General features: G+C 31.6%; 2 protein-coding genes across 3 annotated transcripts in view; both read right to left on the reverse strand.

The window, feature by feature from the left end:
• Positions 1-1,098: 1,098 nt before the first annotated feature.
• Positions 1,099-6,258, reverse strand: LOC112126484 (immunoglobulin-binding protein 1b). 2 transcript variants are annotated; one of them, XM_024225642.1, is made up of 4 exons: positions 6,104-6,258; positions 5,862-5,993; positions 1,560-2,120; positions 1,099-1,499 (listed from the first exon to the last, which is right to left on the reverse strand). In XM_024225642.1, exons 2-4 carry the CDS (start codon positions 5,973-5,975, stop codon positions 1,110-1,112), a joined length of 1,065 nt encoding a protein of 354 aa, XP_024081410.1. In that variant the 5' UTR covers positions 5,976-5,993; positions 6,104-6,258; the 3' UTR covers positions 1,099-1,109. The 2 variants fall into 2 exon arrangements, with proteins under 2 accessions (XP_024081410.1, XP_024081409.1); XM_024225641.1 differs by having other exon boundaries at positions 5,862-6,241.
• Positions 6,259-11,035: 4,777 nt separating this feature from the next.
• The window catches only part of LOC106668600 (protein argonaute-2), a 30,150-nt gene continuing 23,072 nt past the window's right edge, over positions 11,036-18,113 (reverse strand). The window contains exons 7-13 of the mRNA XM_024225634.1: positions 15,914-16,032; positions 15,498-15,849; positions 15,319-15,415; positions 15,132-15,238; positions 14,919-15,048; positions 14,661-14,860; positions 11,036-14,461 (exon numbers count right to left, since the gene is read on the reverse strand). Coding sequence (XP_024081402.1) covers positions 14,353-14,461; positions 14,661-14,860; positions 14,919-15,048; positions 15,132-15,238; positions 15,319-15,415; positions 15,498-15,849; positions 15,914-16,032 — 1,114 coding nt within the window. The 3' untranslated portion in view covers positions 11,036-14,352. The remainder of the gene's footprint in view (positions 14,462-14,660; positions 14,861-14,918; positions 15,049-15,131; positions 15,239-15,318; positions 15,416-15,497; positions 15,850-15,913; positions 16,033-18,113) is intronic.

The following is an 18,113-nucleotide window of genomic DNA, read 5'->3' on the forward strand; positions in this document are numbered from 1 at the left end:
AATTGTATAAATATAAAATTTCAAAAATTTAAAAGGATAAAGTGTTATAGCAGTAGGTAGTAGCATACGCTTTTACTTGCCAACAAATGTAAAATAATTAGGTACTTGGTAGTAATGTGTTTTAGTATTAAAAGAAGTACTTAAATATGGACTGAACTTTTGAAAATTTAATATAAATTGTACTTGATGATGTTTTATATCATGGATCTACATTACTTTTTACTGATTTTTTAATTTGCGTTGTATTGAACAACTGGCATACTTGTCTCTATTTTTAGTTTATCTTTTATTAGTCAAAATAATCAGGAAAAAAGTGTCGTTCCCATTAGTTTTATCTATGATTAAACTTACCTCAAATTTGAAAATTAGGAGTCATAAAATGATTAAAATGCTATTATACTAGCTTATCAATTGTTTCTTTGTCATTACCTTGGAATAATCTTAAAGATTTATTTTCATTTATTGTTAAATAGCATTAAATCAAAAAAGTTTTTTTTTATTCATTTGATAATCAGGTTAAAAGTAAAATACAAGTGTTCAAGTGCAATAAATCTATCATTAGTCTTTTTTTTTTCTTTTTTTTAAAGATAAAGGTGAATGTATAATATAAATAATGTATTAGGTGGATATATTCATAAAGAAGAGTTTTATTAATTATTTTAATTAATGTTTATGTACATATATTACAACATTTAAAACAATTAATAATAATTGCAAAAAGATGCACACAAACAATGCTGTTTGTGACTTGACTCGATATTTGATTGATAGCAATCGATTTTCAAACTAACTTGTACTTTATTTCACTTATATGATTATACTAATATTTATACACTTATATTTATTGAATATTTTTTGTAAAGATTTTTAGTTGGGACATAACTGGACTTTAGTTTACTACTGAAAATCCTAAGGTGTTTGGACTGTCCTTGATATTTTTAGGAATTTGTTATTTTATTATACCAATAAAAATGTTTATTAAACAATAATTCCAGCATATGGTTACTTATTTGAATTGTAATTTAATTTTAAATCAAATGTTGAATCAAAATGTATTTGTAGAACCCAATGATTTTAAACGATTTAAATAAATTTTTATAAAGATTTAGTTAGCTTCTATTGTATCGGTTTCCATAACCACGCTTGTTATCATCCTTGAATTCGTCCATCGCTCTTTGCCTATTGAGCTCCATTTGGTCGTCTCTGTCTTCGCGCGCTTCCTTTTCCTTATTTTCACGTTCTTCCTCATCCCTCGGGCTGATACCTTGAGATGCCATCGCCATTAAGCTGGTGCTCTGTTTTGACGGGTCGGGAAAAATCCCATCACGGACCCTTTTGTCATAGAACTCCTGGACGGTCATTGTAGGCAGACTCGGGTAGCCGGCTCCGTAAACCGCCTTTTGGACCTCATCTTTTGTTATAATGACCGGCATCAATGGCTTAGGTGGAGGGATCTTCCCTCGCCTCTTTGTGTCTTCACTACTGGCCAACGAGTCATTCTGAAAATTAAACAAAAATTTGAACAAAAATTCAATAAAATTTATATTGTAATAAAATACTTTGGCGTTGTTCTTTATGTGTATTAGAATTTTCTTTTCCGACTGCAAGCAATCCAACTCTTCTTCGGCCTTACCGACATAAGATTTAATAAGTTTAAGATAATATTCTCTTTTAATTTCTTCATCGACATTAGGACTTTCTACTGCTTTTAACAACTGCGCCAATTCTTCCTCTAGCGCCTTTTCTTCTTTGTACCTCTGAATTTTGTGCGCTCGGTTTTTGGCAGCAGACAAGATGTCAAAGGTGCATCGTTTCTGTGGTGGTGACTGTTCAGACTGAATGATGGCTTCAGGGGCGGGTATGTCGACGTTGGATATCTCATAGTCGTTACACCTTTGCAAAAAGTCCCTGAAATACGTGTCTCCCGTTTCGACGATCTCTATTCTGTTCGAGTTGCCTGTTAATTTAAGCGCTAACGAGCCAAGCAGCGCTGGCAAGAGGAAAAGGCGCAGATTCTCAGTGGCAATCTCGTCCACGTTCTCATTCGTGCTGAATATCCCAACAGCGGATGTAAGCCGAGTCGCCTCTTCAAAAATCCTCATCGCCTGTTTGACTTTGTTCTAAAAAAAAGGAAACAAATTTAAACTAGACATATTGATGAAAACAAGAAAATATTAAACAAAAATTACATTGTCGTTTCTGATAATCCTGATTGGATTTGACTGTAAGAACCCATTCACCAACTTTTGTATTTTGTGCATAATTCATCAACCGTTTCACTTTTAAAATTTATAAAATGTGATGTGATAATGTCAATAAACTCCAAAAAGTACAAATATGATAAAATAACAATCAGACCAACTACCGACAATGGTGAAATATTTTATCTTGACAGGCAAAAATTGTGACAATGAGCATACATTATAACAAAACTAGCATTCTGATTGACATCTGCTTGGTAAAGATCATCAAATTTGATCATCCCATTCCAAGTCCTGCCTATTCACACTGGCACTATCATACATATTTTGGTATTTCATCACCTTGAAAAAATCTGCATTTTTTATCAATTATTCTTATTTATAAGTTTGTAATATGTAAAAGGCTTTAAGTTAGCGCTCCAAAAATTAGTTTACTGTTAAAGTCACAGTCTGTCCAATGGTGATAGCAAAATTGCCTCGTTTTTAGCAGTCCAAAAAGTATTATCAGAGATAATCAAGGTTTGTCACATATCACACAAGTTGTTTTCCATCAATAAAATCATGCATTAAATATATTTTATGATATTAAGTTGAGTTTTGATCTTTTTTTTTTCTGTTAAGAATGTGTAGTTTGATCATCTCATCTACCTACTCTCACTGTCTTACAGTTTATACATCTGTGTGTTATTTTGTCAATTGTGTCCTTTTCTAAGTTTATGAAATGTCACATTTTGATAGGCCAAAACAGTGCCCAACTCCAGATCAGTATAATCAAATACGATAATTGTTTGTCTCATCAAAATATCACAAAAGTTGTTTTCTATCAATAAAATCACATATTAAACAATATTTGTATGATATTAAGATGAGGGTTAAGAATGTGAAGTTTGGTCATCTCTGATCACCCTAGTTTATCAATTTCTCACTGGCATTGTATTTCAAACATATTTCACTGCTTCATAAACTTCACTGATAAGTCTGTTTTTTTTTTTTTGTCAGTTGTGTCCATTTGTGTCAAGTTTATGAAATAGTTCACTCACTAGTTTTCGTGGTCCATTTGACCAATTAATATCTTTCAATTATTAAGGTTTTTATCTCAACTAAAAACCTTAATTAATTTATGAAATAGGATGACAACCAAAATGACACTAATGACAAGAAAAAAAAACACTGTCCACTGACGAAAGCAAAATACCATATTTTGATAGGCTAAAACAGTACACAAACTCTAGGCCAGAATTATCAAAGATAATCAACATTCATCTCATCAAAATATCACAAAAGTTGTTTTCTATCAATGAAATCACATATTAAACAATATTTGTATCATATTAAGATGAGGGTTAAAAATGTGAAGTTTTGTCATCTCTGTTCATCCTGGTTTATCAATTTCTCACTGGCATTGTATTTCAGACATATTTCGCTGCTTCATAAAATTCACTGATATGTCTGTTTTTTGTCAGTTGTGTCCATTTGTGTCAAGTTTATGAAATAGTTCACTCACTAGTTTTCATGGTCCACTTGACCAATTAATATCTTTCAATTATTAAGGTTTTTATCTCAACTAAAAACCTTAATTAATTTATGAAATAGGATGACAACCAAAATGACACTAATGACAAAAAAAAACACTGTCCACTGACGACAGCAAAATGCCATATTTTGATAGACCAAAACAGTACACAAACTCTAGGCCAGAATTATCAAAGATAATCAACATTCATCTCATCAAAATATCACAAAAGTTGTTTTCTATCAATAAAATCACATATTAAACAATATTTGTATGATATTAAGATGAGGGTTAAGAATGTGAAGTTTGGTCATCTCTGATCACCCTAGTTTATCAATTTCTCACTGGCATTGTATTTCAGACATATTTCACTGCTTCATAAACTTCACTGATATGTCTGTGTTTTTTGTCAGTTGTGTCCATTTGTGTCAAGTTAATGAAATATAGTTCACTCACTAGTTTTCGTGGTCCGCTTGACCAATTAATATCTTTCAATTAATTAAGGTTTTTATCTCAACTAAAAACCTTAATTAATTTATAAAATAGGATGACAACCAAAATGACACTAATGACAAGAAAAAAAACACTGTCCACTGACGACAGCAAAATGCCATATTTTGATAGGCCAAAACAGTACACAAACTCTAGGCCAGAATTATCAAAGATAATCAACATTCATCTCATCAAAATATCACAAAAGTTGTTTTCTATCAATAAAATGACACATTAACCAATATTTTATGATAATCAGTTGAGTTCTGAGGGTTAAGAGTATGAAGTTTGGTTGCCTCTGATATTCCTGGTTTATCCATTCTCGCTGGCATTGTATATCAGACATGTTTCGGTATTTCATCACTTTCACTGATAGATCTGTGTTTTTTGTCAATTGTGTCGTTTTATAAGTTTGTAAATGTGCTGTAAGTTAGAGGAGTACACTATTGACAAAATAACCCATTCTCTGTCCACTGACGATGTCGAAACACCACATTTTGACAGGCCGAAGCAGTGAGTAAATGCAGACCAGGATGAACAGAACTGTTCAAGCTGTTCATCTCTTCAAAATATCACAAGTCATTTTCTAACAATAAAATCATACATTAAATAATATTTTGATATTAAGTTGAGGTCTGAGGGTTAAGAATGTTTAGTTTGGTCATCTCTTATCATCCTAGTCTGTCTATTCCTGCTTGCATTGTCTTATTTTGTCCATTGTGTCTTGTTGTGAAATATGATGAAAGTAAAAAAAAAAACACTATTTATATAAGTATATATTGTCCACTGACAACTGTGCAATGCCACATTCTGACGAGCCGAATGTAGACCAGGATGATCAGAAATTTTATAGTTTATACAACTATAGTTTATCATTTTAAAATCTCCAACAAGTTGCTTTTCTGACAATCAAATATTGTGAGATCCTGGCTGCTGTTTGTAAGTTAAGAATATGTAGTTTAATCATCTCTGATCATCCTGTTTTGCCTATTCTTGCTGGCAATATCGATTAGACATGTTTATGGGACTGTGGGTTATTTATGTTAAAGTTATGTATATGAAACGTGAAGGGATTGGAATCCACAGAAGTACATTATTGTCTGGATAACCCACAACCCGTCCGGCAATGACAAAAGCCAGCGAGCAAAGGCAGACCAGGATGATTGAGAACGATCAGCTACAGATTCGCTGAAACACAATATTTAACTAAACAATTTTGGCTTTAATGAGAGCCTGTATCACATTTCTGATCATCTTGCCCAAATGTGACTCATATTAGTTGGCCAGTAGATCTGACAGAATATACCTATTGTTATATAGATAAAACTATCGAGAATAGGCAGGCCAGTATGACATGAGATGAAATACAGTAAACAAAATGTCAATTTATTGTGCAATTTCACGTTTGCTTCCAAATCACAATCACAAATCAGATAAGTTTTAGAATATTCACGGCTAAAGCCTTTTTTGTTATGCTGGCAGAATGTGTCTGTTTTCAGCTCAAGAGCTCATTAATACTAAAACATAAGATTCTGCTGAAGTTAACATAAATAACTGGAAGAGCAGGCTGAGTACTTTTATGCAACTCTTCCTTTCTATTTACGGCGTCAATCAGCATTAGACAAAATATTACAAATAAACTCATAAAAACATACCTGAACGCATAAACTATTGGTCGGTTCGTCCGTGTTGTGGACGAACTGAAATAGTTTGAACCCTTCGTCGAACAGTTCCAGCAGTTTTTTCTCGTCATTTTCGGCTCCTGCCATTTAAAAGCGTCGAGAGGGCTTGTAAATAGAAAAAATTGTGTTGAAAAGAAAAGAAGAAACAAAGATATTCACAGATTCTATTAATAAAAACGAGGTTTTTGGTAGCCAGGTAGTAAACAACTACTCACGGGCAGCCTCAGTCCTCACGTTTGGCCAACATGCTCACACACCCTTCAATCGTCATTCATAAATTTTTAGCTTTGTGGAATGAAAAAATAACTTTTAAAAAATTAAATAACGAAGCTTTTGTTTTATTTCTATATAGCTCTACTTTGCATATCTATCTATCTATCTTTATATAAGTATCTATACTTTCCAACTGGAAACACGCTTGGCCAACACACTTTCACGACCTTCAATCGTCATTCATAAATTTTTAGCTCTGTGGAATGAAAAAATAACTTTAAAAAAATTAAATAACGAAGCTTGTTTTATTTCTATATTGCTCTACTTTAAATATCTATCTCTATTTCCAACATGAAAGATTTCTATATAAAGAATTATAAAGTATCTATACTTTACAACTTCAACATACAACACGCTTGGCCAACACGCATTCACTTCCTTCAACGTCATTCATAAATTTTTATCTTTGTCGAATGAAAAAATAACTTTAAAAAAAATTAAATAACAAAGCTTTTGTTTTATTTCTATATCGCTCGACTTAGCATATCTACCTCTATTTCCAACACAAAAGAGTTCTATATAAAGAATTATAAAGTATCTATACTTTCCAACTGGAAACACACTTGGCCAACACGCTTTCACGTCTTTCAACGTCATTCATAAATTTTTAACTTTATCGAATGAAAAAATAACTCTAAAAAATATTAAATAATAAAGCTTTTGTTTTATGTGTGGTGATTAGTGACCGTTAATCGATAATTATTCAGAAATCGTGAGATACACCAGACCGCATCTCACGATTTCTGAATAACTTTTGTTTTATTTCTATATAGCTTTACTTTGCATATCTATCTCTATTTCCAACACAAAAGAGTTCTATATAAAGAATTATAAAGTATCTATACTTTCCAACTGGAAATATTTTACCTATGTTCGGCATTCAAGAGAAATCCATTAGAAAATGTATTAGTTTATTATGTAAAAAATAAATAATAATTTTTTAAGAATAATTTTCAATGTAACGTTCTGCATTTTGACCTAACAATTTATTTAATTATCGCACACCCACAAGAAAACACAACACAAAAAAAGAAAATTTTACAAGAGAGACAGATGGAAGTTTACTTTTTTTAGTTATATATTAAGTATATGCAATTACAGTTGTTAATAAAACTAAAAATAAAATAAAAACTCACGACTCATCAATATTGTCTTTCATTTAATTTAAATCATTTACATTTTAGTGGTTACCAAGTTACTTCTTTCAATTAATTATTCCTTTTATGCAAGGTCTTGGTTGAGATTAAAAAATTTTAGAAATAAAATAAAATTTAATTTAAAATTCAATATTTGTTTGTAAAAAAGTTAAAAACAATCTCAAAAAGTTTATTATTCCCCAACAACATGGCTTCTGATCAGATCAACAGTTATTCATTTGCTAATACATATATCAAAATTGTATAGCTGATGATTGTCAGGTGGATTATGTATATGTATATTTTTCCAAGGCCTTCGACAAAATTGATCGTAACAAACTTATTAAGAAGCTAGAAGTGGAATATCTGGAAATCTTCAGCTTTGACCACACTGTTATTTATCTGGCCACACCCAAATAGTTAAAATCAAGTTTTTTTTAGATCTCTTCCCTTTTCTGTTTTATCTGGTGTGCCACAAGGCTCCTACCTTGGTCCTTTTCTCTTTCTCCTCTTCATTAATGATATTCACCTTGTTCTGGTACCAAGTTTTTTCTATTCACTGACCACCTAAAAATATATGCAAAAATTTTGTCTACCTTAGATTGCATTAATGTACAAAACGTTCTAAATAATCTTTCTGGCTGGTGTCACAAACTATTCTTAAATAATTCTAAATTTTTTACTATGACTTTGTCTTACAAAACATCTCCTTTTTCCCACTCTTAAATTGTAGAATTTACTTAGGCTTAATTAATCACAGCTTGTTAACCAGAGTAACTTGTATCAGTGTCATTTTTGATAGTAATCTTACCTTTTAGCTAAATTTACAATAAATCAAAAATCGCTTCTTTAAAATGCTTGGCTTCATCATCCGAAGTATCTATCAGTTCAACAATATTTCTTGCTATGTCCATCTACATAAGTCACTTGTTTGATCAATTTTTAAATATAACTCAATCATCTGAAATCTCCACTTCTACACTGATATAAAACTTCTTCAAATTGTTCAAAATAAATTCCTTCATACATTATATTTCAAATTAAACTATCACTATGATAAATCTTCTCATGCTCCCATTAAATCTTACAGCTGCAGAAGAAAGTATTTTGAGATTATTTTTATTTTCAAATTAATTAATAATTGTACAGATTCCCCAGAAATCGTTGGTTAACTCCAATCTCGTGTGTACGAAGAAAATAAGATTAATATTAAATTATTTGGGTAGCTGCACACTGCGGAATTCATGGTAACGAAATAGTGGATGTGTTGCATATGTAAAAAATATTTAAAAAAGATAAACCTGTCCATGGACGAGTTATGTGCATGCGGAGCAGTGGAAACACTGGAACATATAATGGAATGTAAAAAATATAATTGAGCTCGAGAAGAAATGTTAAATGAGGTGGTAAGTCACCTTCCAAAAAATACAGTAGCAAGCTACGAAGAAATAATAAAATCGGAGTCAAGGTGCATTTACTCCGCTATTGTCGACTTCGTTGATAGAACTGGAGTGAAAATTTAAATAATAGTATAATAAAAGAAATAGAAATAATAAAATAAAGATGGTGGCTCTGGCCTATGAGCTGATGCTGGAAAAAAAGCCTGAGCTAAAAAAAAAAATCCAATTTTATGTACCGCCTTCCACCTCAGAAATCAGTTTCTTGTTTCATCTTGATGTCCTTTGTTTTTTGAGAAAGAAAAAACCATGGAGCAAAAAAAAAAAAATTAAATCGTATAAGATTTGAAAAATATGACCAATCAAGGAATTTGTCCTATGTTAGAACCTAACGATTTTGCACTTGTTACTGAGTTACACGAAAATCACCATGAAGAGCAAGATACTAAAACTATTTCAACAGTTAGTAATTTCAAAAATTTATAATTTTTTTTTTCAAGATAAGTTTTTATGTTGAAAAATATGTAATATTTTTTTGACATTCCGAATTTTGTCAAAGCAGGAGTAGAAGCATCCTCGAGCAGAGTCAAAGAATAGCGCTCCTGAGAACGTCTAAAGCTTATAGGACAGCCCCTACTCACGCCCTCCAAGTCCTTGCTTCCGCTGCACCAATAGACATTGTCCTCCACAGTAAAATTGCAATCCGGCAGCTAAGAGATGGAAAGGAGCCAACAATGGTAAATTTGGATGCGTCAGATAGGGAAAGGCTACGAACTGCACCTAGAAAGCAGATCCGGGAGATCCTTACAGTTTGGATAGACAACTTGTGGCAGGAAAGATGGGACAGAAGCACCAAGGGAAGACTAACCCACGAGTTTCTACCCAGTATTGAGGACCGAGCAAAAGCAAAGTGTTTTCAACCAGATTACTGGATCACACAAATAATGACAGGTCACGGAAATTTCAATGCTTACTTGCACCGATTCCGTAGAGCTAACAGTCCACTGTGTCCCGACTGCGGAGTTGATGACAATGTCCAACACAGACTGTTCAACTGCCCCCTCCTTGAGAGTGTGAGGGAACCACTAAAGCTCCTCTTCTGCCACACTTGGCCACTGACCCTCAACGAACTAATTAAAGAAAAGAGGACGTTTGAGGTCCCCAAGCCTGTTAGCCGAGCTACAGTGGACAAAGTACCTGATTAGTTTTGTCTTTCTTTCTTTTTTCTTATTTTTCTTCCTATGTTGTTACTTGTTAAACAATCTTAGCATTTCCCTGAACTTTTAATTCCGGGCTGGTTACTCCTTGTACCCATAATTGTTATTTATTAATTAAAATATTGCATTTATTAGAAAGTGTGTTCAAAAGGATTAACCAGCAAGGGGGAGACCTATTAGAGTAGATAAATTAATAATTTAAAAAAAATTCCCTTCTTCCTTGGGTCTTCCCTTTCAGGGCAAGGTCGAAGGAAGACTTTAAGCACAATAAGATCCCCTAAACTTGCATCCCAGTTGAATTAGTTTAGTGGCCGTGGTCCGCCGGTATGGGATCTCCCTTAGGTATGGTGGGGAGGTGGATGGGGAAAAAAAAATTCCGAATTTTGTCATGTTTGTTAAATCACACATAAGTGTGTAGTGCTGTTTGTGCATGTGTCCATTAATTTTAAATTCATTAGATTTTGTGGTCCGATTGACCAAATAACATCTTTCAATTAATTAATCTTTATGTAAGGTATCGGTTGAGATAAAAAAAGTCAGTGTCATGAGCGGGATTTGAACCCACGACCTTCGGCTAAATACGCCGCTGCTCTACCACTTGAGCTATTGTGATTTACTTAAAAATTTACTTAACATTATTGAAGCATTGCCAAGACAGCCGTACCGGCGGACACCACATGGAGCCAGGTCAGGACGAGTCAAAATGGGTCAGAACGCAGGTAGTCTACAGCCGATCGGCCTCCAGAATGAGTGTTAATTATTAATTGTAATCGTATATCTTTAATTATATGCAAATTTTTGAATTCAACTTACTGTATTTATTAAAACTGTATAAATGTATCGTATTTGATTTTCTTTACCAACCCAGTCATACTAAGATAATTAATTCCATTTGAAAGAGCATTGGAAATCTTTCATTTGCAAAAGGTCCCTCCGCATAACACTCATTTTAACATCTTTTGTTTCCAAATTTTATTCACTTTATCTCTCTTCTATTAATACCTTAATATTAATAAATACCTTAATTAATTAATAGTCACCTGTTAAATCTTGGCTACATAGTACTACAAGTACATTGCGGTTAATAAATAATGGGAAGTAAAAAATGAATAACAAGAGTAGAATAACATACATAACGTATTTTATTAATGATATTAATGTACACCTAGTACTTACACTAAACATTGCTGAATAAGAACATTTCAATTGCTTTTAATTGAACGAACGGTAATGCTAAACAACAATTCTCACAACAATAACTGCAATTTCACTTGTCTCGCAATAATAATAATAATATGAAGGCACAAGGAAAAACTAAAACTTTATTTTTATATTTCTTTAAATTTCTTGGAATAATATGGAATATTATAAACAGCTTAGAAGACTAATTGATTAATTTCCCAGGTACTTTCTTTCCCCAGTTGTCTTATATTGAACTGGTTTTTTTCTCTTTTTTTATGATATTTAGAAATGATGATAGTAATTTAAAAAAGTTAAATTAAATTAGGTAATACCCTATACAATAAATTAAGATTGCTCTCCTGAACACTAGTGACATTAAGTCAACTATTTTTTTTTTTAAATATATTCTTACTAATTAGCTCATGAACCACATTAATACTACTTATCCACTTCTTAAGATAATTTTTTTTATATAAAAGAAGATATATATTTTTTTCTCAAAAGTACAACATATTAATTTAATTCTTAAAACTATATGCATTTTTTAAATGCGATACTACAGTATATTTGGTGTATCCCCAAAAAGACAGTCCATAATTTAATTTGTATTTTTTTAAATAATTTTTTTAATGGTATTCCAACAAGTAAAACTGGATCTCACATTGAATAAAATACAACTTACTCATTTCTACTATATTTTCAAGGAATGTTAGACATTTGTAATTCCTGGCACACTTATTATACTTACAATTACTATTCAATTTTTAGTACTCTTAATATGTTCTTTATTAGATTAATAAAAGCCCATTGCAATATTATATAATAGATCACAGTGAAGATGGAAATTGGATAATAAAAAGGGCAATGCCGCTTTCAATTTTGACAAGGCATGAATTTGATTGTTATTTGATTTGAAAACCAGGGGATGGTGTATTTATGTCAAAAATCCATACACAACGGACACCAAAATAATTTAGCGATTTCTTTACAACTTTTATCGTTATAAAAATAATTCAATCATCAAAAGCTTAATATAACGATCTCCATTGGAATAACAGTAGAAATAAATTAAAGATGCAGATGCTACCAGCACAAAATAAAAACTATTGTTATAACACACAATGCACAAAATTATAACAAATTTCCCTTTAAATAACGTGACTAGTAACTAAACAGATTAAATTCTATGAAATCCGTATTTAAATAAAGCATTAGAAAAACTTTAATAAGCACTGTTTTCTAACAACTAAGAAAAAAACTAATAATTCAGTCTATAATGTAAAAAAAAAATTTGTTGGATTTATATTTTGAGAAATTTGTTGAGACTAATGATAAAACAGATAGCAATTACATTATATTAAAATTACTGTAGAGAGCTTGACAATATATAATTTAAATAAAATAATATGAAACCCACTTATTCAGCATCTGTTAGGCGATTTTACAAAAATATAAAAATTGGTTTTGTACTGCTGCAATTGGCAAAGCGTAAAAAATTCAAAATCTACCTCAGCATAACCCCTTCGAATTGAATAAATTGTCGACTAAATTAATCAAAACACGATCATTTCTGATTTCACATTCAATGATGAATTTTGATCTGGCTTGAGTTAAGAACAATTTGATCACAGGTTATTGGTACTGTTCAAACTGGTAACAATTTATTAACACGGGATTTCGAGAAATGTTCACCATGGCGTAAGGGATATTTGAAAATGTTATTGCAATATGTACTTTAGGCCGTTTTCCGGAAAATTCTACATGGTCCCGGTCCTTTGCACTGTCAAATTGGGAATGTTATCATCACAGTTGAGAAATTCCCACGCCGAACTCTACAAAACGCACCCACATCCAATGATAAAAACTTAACCCTAAAATTGAACTTTTCTTCACAACTTATAAGTCTATTTGGAGTGCATTATCTATTAAATACAATTTTGTGCTAGTTTATTTGAGTTTTCATTATAAATTAATGTAATACGCTGATAGCACGGAGAAAACTTGATTTTTTTTAAAGATAATTTTTTTTATAAAACATAATTTTTACTGTGAATATGATTTAATTTGTTTCTACTGTCATCACAATATTTTGAACACACCTATAAAAATTTACAGTACATTAAAAATCTGTTTGTGATACATTCAAATTCAATCATTTTTTTAACCTATACACAAGTTTTTTTTATATAATATTAAAACAATTGATTAATTGATAGCAAAAAGGTTACAAAATAATTCTTTTAAGGGTTAAAGGGAATTGATAAAAACATTTATTATGAACCTCAAACCTATGGGCAAGATTTTTTTCCTTAATTGACAGACATTTTTGAATTTATCTAAGGTAACATTGTACAAATTAATGTGCCAAATAAGTGATGAGCAGATTTCCTAGTCTGTCATACGTTTGGAAAGTGTCCCCAATTTAGTGAGCACAATTGTAAACCCCATAGTTCAACTTACACTAAATGTCACACACTTAAGAGGCTGGCAATGACTAAAACTAATTGAATAAATGTCTAAATAGCATATTATAGAAAAAAAAAGTTACAATATATATAGTATAAAAAAAATTATACTGAACTATTAAAGTTTGAGTGGGGGGTCGATAAAAACTAAAAACGTACTTCAAAAAAACACTGAGCGAGATTTTCAGACGTTGAGAGCTGCAATTAAGAGAAAAAGAAAAACCGGCCTTTTTACCAAACCTTACAACTAATAAAATATATTTTAAAATAATAACAACCTTTAAAGAGCTCATTTTAACAACTTAAGTACGACTGAAATGAGCAACATTTTATTTTAAAGCTGTGTAATAAATACAAAATAGATTTAGACATTTATTTAGTGGGCGTTAAAAAAGAAAAGAAAAAAAAAGTACTGTAGTAATAACTTAAAAAAAGTAGTCAAATAAGTAAAAATGTAAATATACGGAAGTTAAATTTACTTATTATATATACAACAATGTTTTGTAAATAATAAAATTGGACTTTTTTCACCCCATTTTAACTCTTGGCAGAACTAATGCAGTTTCATATTTCTTCTTCTCTCATTTTTTTTCCCTTTTTCTCTCTGATTTATATGTATATAAAATTATATATAATATATATAATATTATTATGTAATATAATTATTATCATATTATATATTATATATATTTTTATGTAGAATATATACTTAATATATATATACTTATGAAGTAATATTAAAGTTGGTTATTTCCCATGTATAGTGGCAGGTGGTCTTTGGTGTTTTTTTTTTCTTATGCAAAATACATGACTTTCTTTGTATCGGCATGTACTGTGATGGCCCTGGCCATCGCTCCAGGAGTCCTGTCCTCACTACAGCCTGACTGATGAGATCCTTCACCACTGGAAATAATAAAATGAAACAACCATGTAGTTAAATGTTGACGATATTTAGAAAAAAAAAAATCTATCGTCAGACTTTCTCAAACAGACATTTCTAATAACCAAACATCCCCTCATACACAGACAATTTTATTTCCCCCGGCAATAATTTTTGTCCTGTTGTCCGACAGTAAAACACAAATAAAACAATTTATATTACCTGTCGTGTTCTTTCTCAACGAGGTGATATCTGGCTCTGAAAGCGACAAGATGGGCATAGTACGCTGGAGCGGGTATGGAGACAGACCGCGTACACCTAACGTAAGTATGGCAGAGCTGGTAAGTGAGACACTGCAGCTCATCCGAATCGAAGTGGTTGTCATCCCACAGGACGTGATAATGTGACGGTCGACTCGTCCCCTGTAACAAAAACGTTTCGTTACCGCTGTAAGACAAAAAAGATTCGACTCGTTAATACCTGAATTCCTTGATGGCTGCAGAGGTAAAAGTCAAACTCAGTCGGATGTGTAATGCCAACGTCGACTGTTGTACCTGCAGGAATGTTTCCTGATTTCCCACTTTGTTCTTTCTTGTCGGCACAAAACAATCTAAAGAAAACAATTATAGTAATTTTTTTTTAAATTTATTATGTTTATTTTTATTATTTTATTTATTATTAAAAAAAATTAACCTTGTGTGATGTCGTTTTTGTACGACAATAAAAGTTATTCCAGGCTTGTAATCTCCTTCTAATTTAATACAGGCTTCCCGAATGGCAGTAAGTTCATGTTGAAGTACCTAAAAACAAATTAATGATTTAATACCAGTTGTGGTTTTAAATTTAACTTGCATCTTTAATTTAACAAAATAATATTTACATGTAAAAATTGCCCTTCTGAAACACCATCTCTATATAAAATAATCCTATGAGGTTTATACCCTCCAGTACTCTTATAAAACATAATCAGCAACTCCCTGGAAAAAAAAAAAAAAAATGAAACAATAAAATATAGCAGATTATAATTTTCAAAAATTGGCATGGCTTAAAATCCCGTACCTGACCATCGAAGACAATTCCTGTATGATTTCTTGTCTGTGTTGTTGAACGCGAACAGTAGCAGCATACCTGCTCGGATGGGCGTCCATTGAGCCAACCACAGCGGCAATCGACGGCTTCTTGTTGTCACCCGCCGGAGGGTGGGTGACATCGGCGCCGAGGAAGATGACGGGTTCGTTGAAAACCTTGGGTCTTATGCTCGGAACGAGAATACTGTTGATGCCGCCAAGTTTCACGTTGATCTTGAGGCAGAGGTTCGACAGAGTCTGAGGCGATGTCTTGTTAACATTTTTCGCTTGGACACACTGTGTAGCCATTCCTAATACTGTATCACCTACTCTCTTAACCTCAGCTAAAATAAAACAATAATAATTTATATTGCATATTGTTTGGGACTTAAAAATATTAAAAAATACCATAAACTGGGGTCTTTCCTGGAAGTACTACAACTACAAGTTGTAAAGCTTGGAAAGTTGATTTCAGGTAGCGGAACATAGGTTCCACTTGATCAGGTCCAGTGGCATATTTACCTAAAAAACCATACATTTAATGTATAGCATGCTACAACTAGCATAAGTTTTTAATATTTTCATTTTTCTTTTGCTCAAATTTAATTAATAATCACTTCAACAATTGCTTGTAAAGTAAATCTATGATTTTGCAATTATTCAATTTTACCAGTTTTGAGTTTTGAAGCAATGTTGATTTTGTCATTATTGTTTATATACTCTAAAAATGGATTTGAGTTAATGTGTTTTTATTTGTCAGTACCATTTGTGATCTCATATTTTTACAAGGTGTTTTGTTTAATTTAAAAATGGAGGAAAAATTAGCGCGTTTTTGTCACTTAATGGTTTTTTATTACAGCAAAGGGAAAACTGCAGCTCAAACTGCTAGGAAAATTTGTGAAATGTAGGTAATGGCAGTTTAGGAACCTTCCGCCTTAAGTGGTTTGCTCGGTTCAGAAGCGGAAATTTTGATTTGAAAAACGCAAAATGCTTTGGTCGTCTTTCAACTGTTGATGATAAATACAAATAACCAAATGACACAAGACATATCGCAGAGACACTTAACATATCTCATTTCATATATCTGAGAGCAGCTGGATATGTTTGTCAAAGCGATGAGAATAATTTATTGGACCGCATCTCCATCTGCGTTCTATTCTAAAACGTAATGTTTCCTACTCACTTTTAAAAATATTAATAATTTGGGATGAAAAGAGGGCTTAACATCCAACTATCCGGAGAGCTTTAAACTTTAAAAATTTTCATACTACAGTAAAAACCATTTATCAGGACTTGTTCAGATGATCAAGAGTCCGGATAATCCGAAAATTTATGTTTTATTAGGATCATGTCATAAGAACAACTTTAAAAAATTAATTAATTAATTTAAAAAAAATAAAAATAAAAAACCACATACAAAACACACTTTTATTCATATAAATTCACTAGTTTCATGGTCCGCTTGACCAATTAATATCATACAATTAATTAAGGATTTTTAGTCGAGATAAAAAAGTCAATGGCACAAGCAGGATTCGAACCCACGATCTTCGGCTTGGTACGCCACTGCTCTACCACTTGAGCTATCATGACCTCGATCCACTCGGACACCAACTTCCCATCTCAACCACACCTTTTGAAAAATGGCAAAAAGGAGGGAAAATTCAAAAGGTGTGGTTGAGATGGGAAGTTGGTGTCTGAGTGGATCGAGGTCACGATACCTCAAGTGGTAGAGCAGCGGCGTATCAAGCCGAAGATCATGGGTTCGAATCCCACTCGTGCCATTGACTTTTTTATCTCGACTAAAAAACCTTAATTAATTGTATGATATTTATTCATATATCAAGTTACATTTAAAGTAATAGTCTTTTATTGACTTTTGTTTAAGTCCAGTGGACATGCATTTTGCGAAAAATTTAAAGAAAAAATACCTAATAAAGATTACATAAGAAAAACCGACATATCTAGTATTTTAAAATAGGACACTCCTTTTTTCATTTTATTTTTATTTCAAGAAGATTTCATTTACATTTAAGCATTTATCCTATTTTGTATTATAATTTACATGGAAAGAAAAGTAAAGAAACCACTAACATGAGGATGTACTCTGTTATTATAATAATATTATCCATGCAAATTATAATACAAAATAGGATGTGAATGAAAGGAAATGAATGCTGAAGATGGTACGATATAAGTGAAAAGCTTCCAAAAATGAAATAAAAAGAAAAGAGTTTGAACTATAATTCAGTTTTATTGATTCAACCTTTGATAATATGGAGTTCCACCAAAAAAATTCACCGATTCCCCAGAAAATCACTACTGTCAGCATAAGGATAGTAAATTAGTTTATTAAAACGATTTTTTATTTTGAAATATTCTTTTAAACATTAAAAAATTCATTGCTGTTAATTTTTTTAAAAATTTTTTTGACCATGTCTGCTATTAAATTGTTACTATTTATTTAGTTTAATTTTTTGAAATTTATTTTATGACCCAAATTATTATCAGTGTTGATAACCTACAGTGTATTTATTGGGGCTCATTTGGCCTTTAGTACTGCTCAGAATATCACTGGGTATCTTAACATATTAATTTTTTGAAGGCA

The sequence above is a fragment of the Cimex lectularius genome, unplaced genomic scaffold (assembly GCF_000648675.2).
Source record: "Cimex lectularius strain Harlan isolate CLEC.00 unplaced genomic scaffold, Clec_2.1 scaffold111, whole genome shotgun sequence".
NCBI lineage: Eukaryota > Metazoa > Arthropoda > Insecta > Hemiptera > Cimicidae > Cimex > Cimex lectularius.